Here is a 19,161-nt window from a genome sequence, read left to right as displayed (position 1 = left end):
CTCCTGGCTGTTCCATGATCTCAGCTACTGTCTGTTAAGCCTGTTGATCAAATCAAAACTAAGCCCTGCAAGGCAGGTGCCTCCCACAAGGCAGGTGCCTCCCATTTTCCAAGGAAAGAGCTTCATCCTCTTTGCACTTTGCAAATCAGCTAGAAATGGAAGGAGACATCCTGTTCAAAGGGGGCAGAGATGTTACAGAGCCCCTAATATTTGTGAGACTCAGAAAAGCAATTCCATCTGGCTGAGATTATATCAGTGGATTAGGTTTGTATTCAGCTGAAATTAAAATAAACAAAAGATGGAAGCACTGAAGAAGCAGCAAGGAAATGTGGAAAGTTAACTGTATAAGGAAGGAGAAAGGCAGTGTGCTTTGATGTAATGGTAAGAGAGTGACAGAAAAAAAGCAAACACCAAAACCAGAACAGGCAAACCAAGACAGAAAAGGTTAAGTCAGAGCCCTGGTAGTCTAAAAACTTTACTGTGAATTCTTTGTGGGGGAGACAGCTGCCACTGAGAGCATATAAACACTCCATAGGAAAGCAGCTTCAGAAAGCACAGCGGAGGTCATTCAGAAATGCTCCACATCTCAAAAAGCCTTTTTTAATTTAGAAGAAAAAAAGTCCAGAGTTTGACATAAATGGTTTTTCTTTGATTTGTTTTTCAGGTCTGCAGAAAGAGATGACACAGTACAGCCTGGAAAGCACATGAGTTCATCTTTTTTACAGAAGCCTTGAGTGGCACACCAAACATCTCAGCCTTAGCGAGAAGACCATGCAGATGTACCACTTGAGGTGTATTTTAATAAGAAACATTGCATTCCTAGGCGAGGAAATAACTAGTTTCACTTGAATTTTCTTTTCTAAAGAGCAAGACATTCCTCAGAAGCCATAAGATTTTAATCTGGGACAGAAGGAGTAATGAATAAACTATCCTCATGGGATGCCAACATAGGGAAATATCAGTGTAAGAGGTCAAAGCCAAAGATAAGTTTAATGAAAACCCTTGACAACTAATGAAAATCTCTCACTGGTTCAAGAAGGACTTCAAAGTAGCAGAACTGTCACAGAAGGAATAGCAGTCCCAGAAATAAGTTATTAGGTGAATACACCTAGGGAAAAAGGATATTCAGCTGAAGCAAGTACTGCATCCCTTTGAAAGGTTTGGATCTGTATCTTCATTTGGCACTACAGAATGTAATGCCATGCAGAGAAACTTCAGTAAAGCTTTGCAAGGGCATTGAAAAGCCTTGCCATGTTAAGAAATAGCCTCGTTTATGACAAAAATTTCTGACTGACATAATGTTTTACTGTTGCGGCAGTGGTTGAAGATGTTGGCATCCCCACCAGAGGTTACTGTCCCTGCAGCAAGGGCAATGAAGAAGACCCGCATGTCCATTCCTCCACAGCTCCATTGCATGGAGTGTAACCTGCTCATCTAAAGGGGTTGGCACTTCAGCACAGGCTGTGACCCGAAGCAGCTCAAGCACATGTGTATGTCCTGATCTTCCAGCTCTGCCAGGAGGCAGTTTAAAGAAGTGATCAGAGACATGTGAATGATGACCTACTAAATGGCAAATTTCAGTAAGGAAAGTCTTTTCAGTCGAATCTTTTCAGTCTCTTTGATTCTGCCACTGAAGTTGGCCACTTGCATTGCCTCTTCACTTGTGCCTATTTGAACCCCAGCTACCTCTGAAGACAGTTACAGTATAACCTTCTATCAATCATGTTAAAATGAGGTCATGTGTGAACCAATTAATCTGAGATAATAGACAATATTCCCTGTTTTTCAATAAGCAATGGGACAAGTTAATACGGAGAATGTTTAACACTGCCTAAGCTGAGTTAATTTAGACAGTTTGGACAGTGCTTCACTGTTGTCCAGAACTCTCTGTCTTTTCTTGACAGAAAAATAATAAGAAAAAAACCCCAAACCACCTACTGTCTCTGTGGATGAAGAGAGCTTGCACGTGCTCACAAGATACACAAAGTATGGCCATGAAATGCAGATGGGGAGGAGTCTCACTAATCAGTGCATATCATTTTGCATGTCAGAAGGGGCCATTGTCGAGGTAATGATCTTACTGAGATCATTTGATTATTCAGAAACCTTTTCTTAAATATCTGTTTTAGAGGTGTCCTGATGTAAGGACAGCTTGGTTAATTATTTCCTGCTTTGATTTGGTTTTGTTTCTTGTTTCATGGCCATGTTGAAAGCATCCTTCATTGCCATTCCAAACTATTGCTGGTTTAGCTATGCATTATTAAACAATAATTAGGTGCTAACCTACAATTAACTGTGTATCTGTGATGAAAATAAACAATCCTTAGATACAATTTGTAAGGTGCTTCATAAAGAAATTTTGTTAGCAGCTGTTTTCATTACTGTTAGCATGCCTACACAGTGCTTCAGCAGGTGCCACAAGGTCTATCCCAGAGACTAAAGCCTTTGGGCAAGTGGATTTGAAACTCACCTGTTTGCCTTGCTATAGAAAAAAAGAATCACAGCCCTACCCAGTAAGATTTTGCTGAAGGGATTGCTTAAGACAAATCCTTCTACTGGCACTATGTCAAAGGCAGAACAGAATTCTGAGTTTTCCCAAATTACACACAAGTAGGAAAGTAAATTCTATGTCTAGTATCAGGAATGGCTGAACTTCCGCATACAGTCTGATGCCAAACAAGGTCAGTCAAGTTAAAATTGGCTTCCTGATGCTGCCATGTGGGCTGCAGCCCAAATTTCACTGCCCTGTGCAAAGGAAAATCATGCCAGATACATTAAAATAGAGCAGAAATAGCACCTGGAACAACATGATCTGGTTAAATGAGCAATCACTACAAGCAGTGATCAGGAAAAACACAGTCCCACTACAGACACCATACTAGAGTTACAGGACAGTCCACATTTAACTTCTCCATATCTCTTCCAGGATATTATGTACAACTTCCAGTAACAAGTGCTTATGATCACACCCTTCTTCAGTGAAGCAAATTTTCTATTAGAATATTGCTTGCATTTTCAGAAGGGAAAGGAATTTCTTGCTCTTTAGAAAAGAAAATTCAAGTGAAACTAGTTATTTCCTCGCCTAGGAATGCAATGTTTCTTATTAAAATACACCTCAAGTGGTACATCTGCATGGTCTTCTCGCTAAGGATGTGTTCATAAACACATCCTCCCTTTTATTATTCTACAGGTTTTAGAACTGGTCACCAGATTTTCTTATATGAAGATTTACAATAAAGAAAATTTGGTTTTCGTAACAGAGAGTATGGCCATTCCTATTAACTGATATCTTTGGCAATTTTGAAGCCATAATTCATATTATGGCTTTTATCATAGTTTTATCTGCACATCTCAAGTCAGAAAATGTTATTTCCCAGACCTCACACTTTCATGAAAGTAAACTTGAACAATTAATGCATGAATGATAAGAAAAAAAAACCCAAGCAAGTTATTAATTCAGCTTTACATCTGCAAAATAAAAACCAGCTCTCCTTTTTTTCAGAAAGTTGGGGCTTTTTGTTTGTTGGTTTTTAATTTTGATTTTTGGTGGGTGTTTTTGTTTGTTTGTTTTCTTGGGGGGGGTGTTGTTTTTTTGGGGGAGGAGGGTGGTTTGTTTTTTTTTTTCTCTTTTAAATGGTCTTCCTGGACATCAAAAGAGAAGAGAAATGACAGGGTCCTGGAGTGACTTTTCTTCTAAAGTCCTTGTCTTCTATTGATGAATTTGTAGGAGACTGCTGAATAATGCCCTGACTTGAACCATGATGAAGTTATGATTTAGCCCTAGTCTAAACTCCATATAAGTCTACAGCAAAAGGTATCAGTCATATAAATAAAATATGCTGATAAAAGAAGAGAATTTCTGGCTCAAAGAAATGTAATTAATAAGTGCATTTCTGAATTCTAGGTAAAGTATATAGGTGTTTTGAATTAATATTCATTATTTCTCCCCACATCCCCTTCATTCACAGTCTGAATTTATGGACCACTGCAGGTAGATGGGCTCTTGAGCTGCAAAGCTCTCAGATGCCAAGGCAATATACATGACAGATATTGCAAATGTAACTTGCTAGATGGAGCTTAGTTGTACCCACGGATAATAGTAATCACTCCTCTTGTTTTCGCTGTTATGTCCTATTGGAAGAAATGGGGTACAATACTGCCCAACCACTGTCGCCTTTCATTGCCACCACAGAAGCTGCCTCTCAGCTTTAGAAAGACAAAAGAGCAAGGAAAGAACAGTGAACAACAGAAGAAAATTTCAAAAAATGAAACCCCCAAATCCTCCTGACATTCAGCTACAACTGTCATTAAACCAGGTTAGAATAGAAAAGAAAGAGTCAATAAATTCCAAGTGACCAAACCTGACAGAAGCAGAGGGACAGGCAGCCTGTGCCATGCCCCCTCTCCACCTCTAGAAGGATCCTTGGTGTTTTAAACTGTCATTTACATCCTCTGCCCTGTTCAGTCTGCCCTCATTTCACCCTATTTTTCCCCTCACAAGAGAAGCCCTGATGTCATGAAACTTTCTGTTTTTCTCGCTGACTTTGATACCTAGAGTTAACAACTACAATAGTAAGCAGGAGAGCACAAACGCCTGCAGCAGCATTGCACCAGAGTTGCAGCAGAAGAGCTTCCTAAGCCATGCCAAAGGAAATCTGGCCTTTTGGAAGTGAGAGGGCAATTCAGACTCAGAATCTAAAACAGGGACCTACCTTGAACAATGTAACAAACCATCATAAAAGAGCAAGACGCAGACTGCAGGGCTACAACTCACTCCAGTTGATACAGCATTTCCTAAGGCCAAAATGGACATTGCAGATCCTGGTCCTTAACAATCCATAGCCAGGCTCTCACACTCCTTTCCAGTTCATGACAACTTCCTCCCTTCTTTCCTTCCAGAAATCACATGGAGCAGAAGCTAATGCCATTTCCATGGCTTCAGTTAAGAAAGGACAAAATAAATGACTTGCAAATATTGGACATTAGCTGAGAGGCATCCAGAGGGAGACTAAGCCTTTTCACAGCAGATTGTAAGTGGTTCCCGCTTCTTGCCAGGGCAACAAATTCTACAGCCAAGCAAGCGGAAATTTTTCTGCTGTGCTTGAGTCCATAAGCAGGACTAAAACAATTTCAGACAAGCAACAATACCTCACAATGAGTCAGATGTGGGGGTGGAAGAAGTCCTCTACACATCCCTCCTTCTTCTTTCTATCTTTCCTTTCCACCTTGGCACTCTTATTTATGTCTAGCAGCTGGAAATCCTGCTGATTCCCAGCACCCACACACAGCTCTGTTACAGAGCGGGACCAGCTGCCCAACCTCCTGGCTCTGGAGGAAGCCCAGAAGCTCTGTTGCATAGATTCTCCTCTAATGCTGTTAAAGCTGGATGCCTTCAGGAACTCCAGGGGGTCAGGCTGTATATTCTGATCTGCCTAGCATATATGTATTTCTAAATTTCATCCTCACTAATTGCTAAATCTCAAGACAAGACAAGCAGGTGACAGCAGTAGCCACCTGAACAGCTATTGCTCACAAACTTAAGAACAAGAGTTAATTGTGCGAGTCTGAAGTGTGACAGAGTAAATGGCAATGCATTAGGCAGTGAGAGGACAATTTCAGTAGATATATAAACTGGGAAACATATATGGGACAAATGTGAGGGGAAGAGTGGCATGTATTAGGAGCACAGAATCAATTTTAGCTTGTTTTTCTATGAATATCTCTAATGAGGCTGTGATTATAACAATGAAACAAACACGGGCACTAGAAACCTACCTGCTAATTTAAGTGTTAATACACACAGCACTGCCCTAGCAGAGAACAGCAGGATTAACCGCTGCCTAAATGCAAACAATTTGGAGCTAAGACAATGACGTGTGAGATTTAAACATATTTGCAAGACTGCAGCCTACTCCATGAAGCAAGAGGGCATTATGCTAAAATACCCACAGCAAAGAGTAATAAACAGAGTCTCCAGGAAATACTGGCCCTACCAAAAAATGCTTCTATAGCATAGGTATCACAGATCACAGAATGATATGGGTTGGAAGGGACCTCTGGAGGTCATCTAATCTAAACCCCCTACCAAAGCAGGTTGACCTAGAGCAGGTTGCACAGGATTAAATTCAGGCTGGTTTCGAATATCTCTAGAGAAAGAGACCTGACAACCTCTCTGGGAAGCCTGTTCCAGTCTCTGTCACCCATACAATAAAGAAGTTCTTCCTCATATTCAGATGGAACTTCCTCTGTTTCAGTTTGTGCCCATTCCCCCTTGCCCTGTCACTGGGCACCACTGAAAAGAGTCTGGTCCCATCCTCTTGACACCCATCCTGAAGATACTTTGTATGCACTGATAAAATCCTCTCTCAGTCATCTCTTCTTAATCTCAAGCAAGTTTGTTCCTTTATTACAGCTACTCCTTTCTATATTCCTCTGCTCAAAGGGAAAAAAAAAATAAGGTGTGACCTCTTAATTACCACATCTTTAAGAAGATCCCAAGTAAACAAGTCAATTGGAATCCAATCCTACCCACTCACAAGACAGGCCTTCTACTTAAATCTAAGTTATATGCATTCAAAACATCCGTTTCTGTTTTTACCAAAGAACAGAGTACATTTTCTGCTCTATGCTGTACATGTCTTTAAAATCAAACTGGAAATACAGGGTCTTAGTACCACTATGAAAGACCTCGGCCAAGGAGCAGGGAGGAGGGAAAGAGAATACAATACCTGATAAAATTTACAAGGTATTAGCCATACTATCAGAATAGCGCCTCTGAACTTGGTTGTGAGATAGACCAGTGACCTTTACTTTACAGGGAAAGTAAAGTACCCTTTAGAGAGTAGATTTGTTGACAGATGCTGAGTGAACTGAGTAAGGCTTAGAAAACTGTAAATAAGTAAGTAAGGCTTAGTATCTCCTGGCTTAGGACCCATATCCAGCCTGCTACAGCCTTTTAGTTTTCTAGTTAAAATGCCACAACCCCAAAGCAGCTTGGTAGCTCACCTCCCTCTGAAAGACGCCTGTGTTCCACTTGCTGTGGCCTGCCCCATTCATCTTCTCACCATCAAATTTGCTCTTACCTCTCACTTCCTGCATTAAGTTCTTCTAACAGGAGGATAATATATTAGAGGAATAATAATAACACTGATAACAATAGTCTAAGAAATACATATTTCTTTCTCCATATTTCCCCTCGTTTGATTAGTCTCCTAGCAAGAGCAGCATTAATCACTGGGACAACAGACAAAAGATAAAGACCAATTTGAATTTTGCTGTGTGCCACTGAGCGTGTATGTGTGTGCTCAGGCAGGAGGGAGGGCGGCCGCAGGATAATCTGTCATTTTGTATATTTATGCTGCTGGAGTCAGTCAGGACTGGTTCTCCATTGTTACCACAGATTAAAATCATTCATGTCCTTATACTTTCATTGGAGGTCATCTTCCAGGAAAAAAAAGTTATGATGACCATGTTAAATTCAAGCTATTTCTGCAAATATCCATGTATGGCTTGGACACTGAGGCTATTGCTTGGATGTTAGAAGAACACAATATCGAGTAATTTTTTTGTCCTTACCTGACCCGATGCTTTCTACACTAAGAATGAGTTTTCCTTACTTTGAAGCAGTTACTGGAAAAGAACTGTTGCATGTGAGAGGAAGAGGTGCATTTTAGATGATCTTAGCATGAATGAGTGATCCCAGCTCTGCCTGACTTTGAACTGCCATGGAAGAAGCCATGGGTCCTCAGATGTCATTGCCAGCAGTTCTACTGAACTGAGTCCCTGCTAGCTTGGAAAAATAAAGGACTTTATCCTTGGTAAAAATGGAGTGTGGAACAAAGCAAAGATTAAAAAGTAGAAGAGCAGTTACTAAGCCATAGGATACGAGTTTGTCTTTTCCCAAAACCTTTGTCTCTCCAAAATATCGTTGCTAGAAGCACCAGCCCACCAGCTCTAGCCATGTCACTCTCCATCTTGAAATCTTGCTTTTTCTTTCCCATATCTCTATAAGACAGATGTATCTCATCCTCTGGATCTTAGTTCCTTGTCTACCCCTCAGTATTCATCCTTTCTCTGCCCACTTTGATACATTTAGCCATTAGAGCATTTTCAACATTTCCTACTCTCTTGTTCATCTCTCCTAATAAACTACCGGCATTCCCAGGAAGTGTCCTTATCCACAAATCAATCTCCTTAGCATACCCAATTTGAGATACAGTAAAATGGACAACACAGCATCAGTGAAAAACTCTAAAAACAATTAATAGGGAAGAGGGTCCCTTCACGAGTCATTTTAAGGGTGAAAAGCCAACAGACCACACTTTCTCCAAAAACGTACTGTAAGAAAAAAGCAAAGCATTTACATCCCGTGCCATACCAGAGGAATTGAAATCCAGTTTCTCACCCCCTTGGATTTATTTTCCCTTTAAAATTTTGTGGAAACACATTCTTATCTTTCAGAATATAATAGAAGTAATTTTGCGATCAAAACGAACAACATCCCACCTACTCATATGCCATCTAAGGGAGGAGATAAAGCATTGGTGGTTGCATAGCATGTCTTGCTAATCACTACTTTTATGAGCTGTACTGTGACAGACATATCTTGCAAATCAGTGACAACTCATCCCACAGATGAAAAAGAAACTAACAGAAATCCTTCTGTTACTGCTAGTTAACAACACCATCATTCTACAGAAAATCCAAGGCATTAATTAGATGGTTTCAGAAAGCAGGTCTGTCACAACACCATAGATGTGTTTCCAATTTCTGTGCATTCATTCAAATGAATGAGCTAGTAAAAGTAAGAGGTACATTCTCACCTTTCAGCCAGTCTTCTAAAAAAATCCAAACAAACAAATGAGATGGAACTATACGCTCTGGAAGTATTCTAGCAATGTCTGCAGCTTCTAGGCATTTCCCTGAAGTATATAAATAGCTAGTGGAAGAGATATGCTATAACAAAACATGAGCAAATCCTCCAACTATATTTGAGCTATAACCATTGATTCTACTTCATTTATTCCTAAGTAGTTGCTTTTGCAGTACTGGATCTCTTCATCATATATTGTCACCACACAACCACCCTAGAACAACACACTTGTCCTGTTCTTTCTTTTGGCTTGGGATCAAATGTATGGTCAACTTAGTTCCTGAGTACTATATTAATCAGATTTTAAAAGTAATCTCCCACGTGACTTTCAAGAATTCTTTTTGTCAGGGCAAATGACACAACCAAATGCACAAAGGGATACTGTGGTCTGAAAAAAAAAGTACACACCGATGTTATTAATGTTATTTTCTGAGAAATGTATGCCTACCTGCCTGAAGAAGGCAGGTATCAGTTTACTACAGCTGTTATTACAGCTTCTTATCCTTTTATTAAGGAAAACGGTGTGCTTTTCGGTCACCTAAAAGCAGGTAAAAGTTTCAATAAGTTCTTCATCAAGATTAAAAAAAATAGAGAAAAAATCTAAAAAAATTATGAAATTCTAGAAAAGTGCTAGACCAGTTGCTTTCCCCTCCTCCCCTCCCCTCCCCTCCCCCCCCCCCCCTTCTTATGCTAGGCCAAATCTTCATTTCCAAAATTCACAGTAGAGCAGAACTGGGTACATGTGCCAAAAACACCAGTTTAGATTTTCCTGCAAGACCCAAATGATTGCTCAGATCTGCAAGTTAGAGGCAATATGATCTTAACCCTTGTATAAATGAATCAGAGAACTTGGACCGTCTGTAAACTATTAGACCAAAGAAATAAAAAGACAATATGGTTTCCAGCAGAACACACACAGGAGTGGCTGAAGTGACTATTTGTCAATGCTACTATATAGAAACAGGTTATCCAAAGAATAAGTGTAACCTATATTTTGAGAAATCATACTATGTGTCAACTTGCGACTCTCAAGTTTGCCACTTCAATCAAATCCCTTCCATGGAGTCAGGAGAGAGACATATCCATTTGGAGCTGACAATGGTTACTAAGTTAAATGTTCAAATACCACTGGTGATAACGTCAACAAATGACAGCATACACTGAGCATACACCAGCACATGCATGAGCTGTTTTACAAACACAATATTCTTTATTACTGTAATTGTGCTTAGCAGAAATACAAGGCTGAGTTTATTTTCATCATCAGTACTTGTCAGCACTTGGGAGCGTAGGCTGGAAAAATAATATTACAGTAAAATCCCACTCTTCTTTTGGATGGGTACAGAACTTGTGGCTCACTATAGCACTTCCAGAAAACTGGCTCACTATGGCACTTTCAGAAGTGCAGCACAACTGTCTTCTGCAAAAGTGGATGAAATAATGAAAATACAGGGTCATAATTTAGATTATATGAGCTTTATAGGTAACCCGAGTATCCTGAACACTACATCAATAAATATAATTTAAACACACCACACCACTCGCACATCTAATGCTCACACACAGAACATTATCATATCATATATGTGTTTCTGGTTAGATAGCTACTATATTACACACCAAAGATTCTGTATTTCAGTGTGCACTAAATCTATTTCTGTACTACATATTTGTGAAGTATTTAGAGGTCATTTGGTATTATTGAATTAGTAACTCTGTAACCTACATGAGCAATAGTCTGCATGTAAATTTTCAATCCCACATTTGGATTCTTGCTTCCAGACTTTGCTTTCTTTCTCTGCTCAAAGCACGTTACCATTTAATCACCACAGAAGAGATGTGACTGTGAATAAGTAAATGCCATTTAATGAATGTCACTACAGCAATGCAGGACTGTAGTATAGGAGAAAGGATTCCACTCTGAAGCATGGTTAAAGTCTGGGGGCTTTGGTCTCTTTAAGAAAAAATAGTGGAGGAACAAGCAGAAAAGGAGGGATGAGAGCCAGACTGTGTAATTCTCAGTTGTACCAATGGGCCAGTGAAGTCAGTCGTTAAAGCAGACTCATCAAAAGCTCTTTTTTCATTAGAGCTTTGCAGTCTTGGGATGAAAATGTCACTAGTGACTTATAAGAAGCAAAAACCAAATTAAAGGCCAATTTCTTTCTCCACCAAATTATTATCTATGACTGTAAAAGAAAGTACCTAGGTAAGACCAAGGGTGAGACAATTTTATTTGTCTTACTGACAGTGAAAGTCTAATTAGACTGACAAATCTTCTGTGCTATTTTCCTTTGTGATATACACTGTAAGGAAGGATTTAGCCTGGAGCTGCACGTTATGGAAAGACATTAATCAAGATTATTGGACCCTCAATAGAAAACATAGTTAGAAGGCTGAAAAGCCTAATGGTTAAAAATAAAGGTTGAGAATCTTTTCTAAGCCACGTCAATGGGCTGGACTCTCCATATGGACAATGGGCAGATCTCCTCTTCTATTCCATAGGGAGAACGTTCTGCATATAATGTATCATACACTGTCATTCCATGGCTGTAAGATCATAGCTGAAACCATTCACAAGTAATTTATGCTTGTCACTTCAAGGTACAGTTTGAACAGTTTGGTGTCATTATCCTCATCTCAAGAGGCTGAGGCATGCCCTGGCTATGTAACAGGGCACATAGTTTCTGGTTCCTCATGGAGAGCATAACCAGAAGTCCATCTGTCCTCCCAGAAGGATTCTGATCTCTTTTTCACAGAAAAGTGTTTTATCTTGGGTCCCAGCAACCCATGCCATAGACCAGCATATTAGGGGCGTGCCCTAGGGCAGTGGGCCTTAGAAGATTACATGGAAGATTACCTGGAGTGGTTCTCTTCTTGGATTTGCTGAACTGGATGTGTTTTGAATGGAAGATGTGTATCATGATACATGCTTTCTAGACTAGCTTTACTTAGTAATTAACTTTAAAGATATCTTTGCACAAATTGTTTGAAAACTGAATGACCCAGCTGTGAACCAGACAGAACGTGCCACATAAAAGCATATGGAGAGTCTCCAAAAAAGCTTTGAACAGCAACTCACAAGAAGGAATTCTGACCACATAAGCAAGTGACATGGAAGCAGAAGCCAAGAGAATGAGTGTCACTTTAACCTGTTTTCACAGAGGTCTCCCAAACAAAAAACCCCTGTAGTACTTCATTAATAATTGAAGCTGTGTTCTAAATCAGGAAATAGGGACATGTGGGATTCCAAGACCTTTAACTAATGAAGTAACACTGTGAGAAATATGACAGTCTTGCAAGAATGTGATGTGGCTCAGTACAGTGACTCTTATCTAATAGCAGCTTGCATGGCATGCTACTGTACCACACTTTAAAGTTAACAGCTTGTCTTTGAGGTCTTTGTGGGGTAACATGGCAAAGCAGAAGTCCCTGAGAGGATATTATTATCACAGAACAGTCTGGTGTGACAGGGCCCTGAGACAGGCAGCAAGAATTAGTACAACACGTCACTTCTGAACAGACTGTACTTAAATCCAGAACAAAACCATGTGTGAGAAAGTCAAGTCAGTGCTTCCACTCAGGAACAGTAGAGCACAAGCACTACTTGCGACTCACTGAAACAAACACAAACTGAAACACCTTTTTCTTCCTTATTTTTATTTAACAGAAAAGGTCAGCTCTTGTTATCTTCCTTCAAGGCCTTTCTGAATCACAAAAATTTTCCCAGCAGTAGAGCATAGCCATATATCTCAACTGTTTTTCACTCAAATCCTGCCTGTCCTCACTGATCTGAGTTTCACTGCCTTGCAGAAATGCTAGTATAAATTTAAAAAAAAAAAAAGACATTAGAGACATTTCAAATGCTAATTTCATTGCCAGTGGGTATTTCCTGCAATATTCTCTCAATTCCCTTTGTCTTGGTTGTTTGTCCAAGACTATGTACCATGTTTGGGATCTTCTGGAGCATGTCATTTGTCTGAACTAATACTGTGTATTTTTAAAGCACTTCATTTTCTCAACTGTTTTAGTCTAACTGTGCTCTAAAATACTTCTATCAGTACTCAGACTACCTGACTGCAGAAGGTATCTTAGTGTATTCTACAAACAGAAGATATCTTTGCACTTATCATGCTCTTCTGTACTTCCTTAACAAGTCTTGTATAAATCAAAATCCTACTGAAATTCCCCTGGATTTTGTATCACTTTGGGATTACAGCCTTGCTATGCTGCACAAGCTTTATATGTGTTTCAAAAAGGAGAAGTTTTAGTTACTTACATATGAAAATGAGTAATACAAATAGCACAGATACTCCTAATAGAGTAAGAATAATAAATCTTTACCCTGATTCTTGCTATGTTGCATTTTTTACATATATCATGTTTGATATTTCCATAATGGGTCAGAACCATTCTGTGCCAAGTAATTTACATGTGCAGAACAAAAAGTACATTTTGAACCCAAGGAGTCTGTAATCTTAGCACAAAACAAGATATCACACATGGGTACAGAAACATGGATAATGAAATCAAAAAAAAGTGACAACATGGATTGACTTGATAAACAGCTGCCTTAGACCATCATCAGCCTAACCTCTGACAACTTTCTGACATGCATCATGGAGACAGGAGAGTTCCGTGGGATTGGAAGAACAACCTGCTGTTGACTTGTGTATGGTACCGGGAAGCAGAAAGATTCTTATGATCAAATATAAGGAATGAGCGAAAAAATGCTTGAATCATGCTGATCAGAATCAGGAGAGAAGAGGCTAAACTTCGAACAACCTTGAAAGCAAAGAAAAATTGTTCATTTCTGAACAGAAAAGAGAAGAGAAAGCTGGAACAAGGTAATAACTAACTGTATTTGTACTGTTCATAGCCTTAGGTAGCTATATTTTATGTTCCCCAACGAACAAACTTGTTCTATTAGATTTTTCCACCACTTAGATCTAAAATTGTAAGCAGGCGTGATGATGGTGATGTCAAACACAAGCAAGATAAAATAACCATTAGGTACCTGAAAAACCACGACTGGAGATACTGCCAAAACAGAAAAAGACAATTTCTTCTCACTTTCACCACACAAATAATGCAACTTAAGCTGACAGAATCAAATTCCACCAAAAGTAAGGAAGAAAGGCGAGCCATCTGTGCTGTGACAGCAATAAAATGGCCCAATATTGAAATGCAGAAAGTTGTAATAGAGGTACATATTGACCTTTATTTCTCTTTCAGCGGGTAGCATGAAGTGTCAAAGAGTTATTGCTTTAATATCAGCTGAGATGAGGCCATTTGTTGTGGTGCATGTGTATCCAGGAAATCGCTGCTCTAACCATGTTTTTAGAAGCACTTTGACACTTTATTAAATCTTCTTGATGCTCTTTCAGTACACGATGGTCTCTGCAGGCTGAGTTAGCTGCCATGTAGGCTAGGCAGGAAGCTTTCTGAAAGAGTTCCTCTTTAAGTAAGTCAATGTTATTTCCAGCTTGACCCAGCCCAAAAAGGTCCAGTGCTCTCTCTGTTACACTGCTATAGCTAAACACAGTTCTGCTACCTTTAGAAATTATAGAGGGAAGGATAAGAACCACAGACTTTATACTTCTGGAGATGTAACCATACAAACATTTTTTCTAAAATTAGAACTGTAATTCTTTCAAAGTTTGTGACAAATAGTGACCAAACCCAGGATAATTTCCCCTCATTTGGCTGAGACTTTATAAATCACCTATCGGGTTTTTGAGGCTACTAACTCAATTAATTGCAGTCCTGCTTCCATCTGGATTTAGAGAGTACCAAAGGGGGCACTGTTAAACCTTGGCTAGGAATTAATTACTCTAATAGTTGTAAATTTTACGGCAGTCAGAGTCACAGAATAGTTGTGGTTGGAAAGAACCTCTGGAGGTCATCTAGTCCAAACCCCTACTCAAGTAGGGTCACCCAGAGCCAGTTGTCCAGGGCCATGTGCATGTGAGTTTTGAATATTTACCAATATGAATACTCCACAACCACTCTGGGCAACCTGTGCCAATGCTCAGTCATCCTCACATTAAAAACGTTTCCTGACATTCAGAGGGAAAGTCCTGTGTTTTGGTTTGTGCCCATTGCCTTTGGTCTTGTCACTGGGCACCACTGTTGTCTTTATACTCTTCCTTCAGGTATTTGTACACACTGATAAGATCTCCCATGAGTCTTCGCTTTTCCAGGTTGAACAGTCTCAGCTCTCTCAGCCTTTTCTCACAGAAGAAATGCTCCAGTCTCTTAACTATTTTTGAGGCCCTTTGTTAGAGTCTCTTCAGTAGCTCCATCTATCTCTTTAATGATTTCAAAACAAATGTTTCATTCTAGTTGATAACACGATAGTACATCCCTGAAATAAATAATTTTCAGAATCTCATCCACAGTTCAGATTGGTCATTTACAGGATTCTTTTCTTTGCACAGACAAGGAGAGCCAGTTGAAGATGTTTATTTCTAGTCAGTACCATATTTTGGCTGCCACGAAAGTGGTTCCAAAACCAACACATTTAGGGTTGAAATAACTACATTAACATAACTAAGTCAGAACCTCTGAAATTAACTTTATGTAGGAATGATTTTTACAAAATAGGTTGGAACATCTACATTTTGCAAGAAACTGATCTTGATAGCATTCCTTCAAAATTCTCTGCAGGAAGGCTATAAAGGGGAAATGAAAAATGACTAACTGGAAGTAATTCTCCATCGCTTTTCTCGTCATTAAGAATGTCACTATTGCAGCAGTACATACTGTCGTATTAATAAATAACCATACACCCACCCCCACTAAGCTTTGTAACTCTCTTAGGAATAGAATACATTTCCCCACATAGGGAACTCCGGAAACAGTTAAAAGCATGTTCTTGCTCATAGTGGGGCAATCCTAGTTACATAAATGGGGTTGCACTAGAATAAAAGCAAAATATGTCCCCATTACCCCATACATGTGCCATAACAATTCATCCAGCTGTTTGTTCACAAACACAGGAGGACAACATTTTTTGTGATTTACCCTACACAACATTGTTAAAACAAAGAGTTACCTGATTCAGAGAATATGACTTCCATGAACATACAAGTGAGCAGCAAGACTAATTAAGAACCCAAGGAAATGCAGAAGACTAATTGACTCACCTGGATGCTGGGCGGTGAACGATTTTTTCGGGTCGTAGTGGTCGCCATCGTAGTTGTGGTTTCCATGACTGTAGTAGACATTTCCGGTGGCACAGAGGTTGTGGGTGTTGTTCCCAAGATGGATGGGACTTCCCCAACGAGTCGGACACTTCCATTGATTTTAATGTTGGGGTTGTTCTCCGCTGCCATGTTCAGCACTTTCAAGCCATTGTAATAGAGACCGGAGAGCTGGCCTTGAAAGAGACGCCCTCTGTCCTTCCCTCCTATGGCTATTTGCGCCTGGGTGTTGAAGATCGTTAACTGTCGTCCTAGTGAAGGGGGGTGAATAACATTATTGCCAGACATTTCCTTCACTTTGCATATTACACTGAACCCTGGCCAGAAATCACATACAAAAAAAGAAGTAGATTTATTTTTGGTAGTGATTATGATGACTGTAGAGAGACAGTATGGAAATGTACTGCCTAAAGATCATTAATAAGGAAGATTATCCTGAAAGCAAGAACACCTAAAACCCCATACTTCAACATCCACTCACACATCAAAAGTCTGGAGGAGCTTTGACTCAGAAATTTGTACCCACTCTTTTAGACGTGGACCCATTTTAAACTACAAATAGGACTTCATTATGTGGCCATTTTTCTACTATCAATTCAGATTACAGTACCTGTCAGGCTTTAGCCTTTAAATAAACCTTCTATTTTGACTGTTAAAGGATAGAATTAACTCATAGAGATACTTTTATTAACGCAATTGTTTTAAGGGGTGGCTTGAAGACAGTAAAACATTAGAAAAAACTGATATGGTGGTATAAGGATTGAGTAGGAATCTTACGACAGTATCAGCCATGAATTTTCACCTGTAAAGTTTGTGTTGTGAAGGCTCACAAATCGAAACCCAACAAACAGCAAATGCAAACATTTGTGATGTCTCTGAAAGAGCAAAGCTTTTGAAATAGTGAAGATAACAGCGCTGCAGACAGTTAAGCCCCAGAATGTCTAACGTGCGACTCCTCTCTTACAGATGGTGAAATTCAAACGGATGCAGGTTATGTGGTTTAGCAAGGTCACACCTTGAGTGTTAGAAGTGGTCTAATATCATATGTAATAAAAAATGTATTTATTAAAAATAAATCTAGTAACAATTGCCAATTCACCTAAGCTTGCAGGATGCTCACATCACATTCAGCCTGGACTGCCCTATAAATACTGTTTATATCCCAGGCTGTACTAGTTGACCATGTTAAGAAATAAATTGTTTCATGAAGTGCAAAGGTAGTGCCTATAACTTCACTATTCCTCAGAAGATTAGGGTCATGACACCTGGAATTTGTTGAATTAGCAGACAATCAGACTGGACAGAGCTCAGAAGAATTATCAATGCAGCATCAAGTCAATCATCATCCAAATATCTTATTGTGTTTTCCCATTTTTATGAAGTTTAAAGGACATGTTCCCATCCCATTCCCACTCTCCAGTTCTCACTCGCCATTTTCTCTGTCTAGTCCAAGCTGATAAGAGGTGCAGAATGCCACCATGTAGCACAGCACAAGCTATAACCCACTGCTCATTCCTTCACAGCCAGTGGTTAGAGTAGATCAAAATATGAGGGGGAGCTCACCAATTTTGGTGGTCGTCGTGACGGGTCTTGAAGTCAAGTGGTGATGCGGTGTAGCATCATCTTATGGTGACAGGATGGACCACGGGGAAGAGAACGGGGACAAGAGAAGAAATGTATCTGAAAGTAGTTCTCGTCCCCAAAGAGGGCCCTAGCTAACTAAGTAACAGTGTATGGACAGGTGTAACATACAGACATGTGGAGGTGGGCTGCACATCCCTTGTGCTCCTCAGCCACAGATTTGTAAATGAAAAATTAGGACTTGATCAGGGTGGAGTAACTGCATTGATGAAGAAATGAAAAAAAAAAATGGAGGGTATCCTTCCCCTGGAAAGTGTGAAACACCCGATGCGATATTCTGCATCTCAGGAGGTTTTAAACTTGCCAGAGGCAACATATGTCTATTAAAACATCAACAAACATGCACTGAAGCCACACATCCTCAGAATGTAAACAGAGCCTTTATTCTTGTCTATGAGGAAAATAGAATCCAATAACAGTATCTGTCAAGGTATTCAGCCCTCTCAGCCCAGCTCCTCTCTGAGTTAGAGGAAATGGCACTGTACACTGTAGAAGGTCAAACTCCTTTCCCATACCATGTCCTCAGAGTTTGCTTTTCTTTTTCTGTCCTGTTTTGCTTTCGATTTTTTAATGGATATGCTGTAAGATCTTTACTACACCAATTTCCCTTCTTCTAATATGTTCCCTCCCTTTAGCACTATATTTCTGTCCATATTGTCCCTGCCCCTATGAACCCAGACATGTCACTCACCTCTATTCCCTCCTTCCTACCTCACTCATGATAAGAATGCCAAAAAGTAGAGGTAAGATGAGTAAAGAACAGGGAGTTATTTCAGTAATCTTGAGATGCTACCCCTGAAAATGGATGGAAGGTACTGACAGTTAAAAGTTTATTTCCATTTCCATTCCTTTCTTCCTTTGAATCAATACTGAATCTTTGTTCATCTTTTGCCAAAGGGAAAAGGTGGAAGATAATGAGAATGGAGAATTTTTACTGCTCCAGGTAAGAGAGCTCCCCAAACCAGGAGAGAAAAGGGGCTCTCTCGCTTTTACTGGAGGATTACAACTCTCCTCAGGATGTCATCTATTCTAACTCAAGCTCATAGAACAGCTTTAGACATGTCTGTCATATCTCTTGCTTTATTTTCAAGAATGAGGAGTTAGTACACTACGGTTAAAAAAAAGGCCATGTTTCCAATTCTGGGCCTTCACCTGCGTCTTCAAATGTTGAAACAAAGTGTACACCAAGGAGGTGACCCCATTCTAGTACAAAAGGAACTTGGATTGTGTGTGGGATCTTCATTGTTTGTTCAGTGGTTTTCTAGACCAGGATTCATGCACTGCACCATATAGTTAATGCTACATGTAGCATTACTGCACTGCTACTAGAACTGTGTTTGCTAAAAGAACAATCACTTGTTGCAGTCACCTACTGGAATTCCTCATTCTTCACTCTAAGATGGTGTACATCCACATGAATAAAGACAACAGGGAAATGCATATGGA

General features: G+C 39.7%; 1 protein-coding gene across 35 annotated transcripts in view; it reads right to left on the bottom strand.

Annotated features, from left to right (window-relative positions):
* The window catches only part of NRXN3 (neurexin 3), a 996,746-nt gene that overhangs the window by 91,983 nt on the left and 885,602 nt on the right, over nucleotides 1–19,161 (bottom strand). For 21 of the 35 annotated variants that reach the window (XM_064658888.1, XM_064658884.1, XM_064658865.1 and 18 more), the window contains one exon: nucleotides 16,018–16,325. In XM_064658888.1, the coding sequence (XP_064514958.1) occupies nucleotides 16,018–16,325 (308 nt within the window). Of the gene's footprint in view, nucleotides 1–16,017; nucleotides 16,326–17,637; nucleotides 17,698–19,161 lie in introns of all 35 variants that reach the window. The other 14 variants (XM_064658876.1, XM_064658879.1, XM_064658870.1 and 11 more) reach the window with 1 other exon arrangement.

This window comes from Pseudopipra pipra, chromosome 6 (assembly GCF_036250125.1).
Source record: "Pseudopipra pipra isolate bDixPip1 chromosome 6, bDixPip1.hap1, whole genome shotgun sequence".
NCBI classification, from domain to species: Eukaryota; Metazoa; Chordata; class Aves; order Passeriformes; family Pipridae; genus Pseudopipra; species Pseudopipra pipra.
The sequence above is the reverse complement of the archived record's forward strand: the minus strand, read 5'-3'. Positions and strand labels throughout refer to the sequence as shown.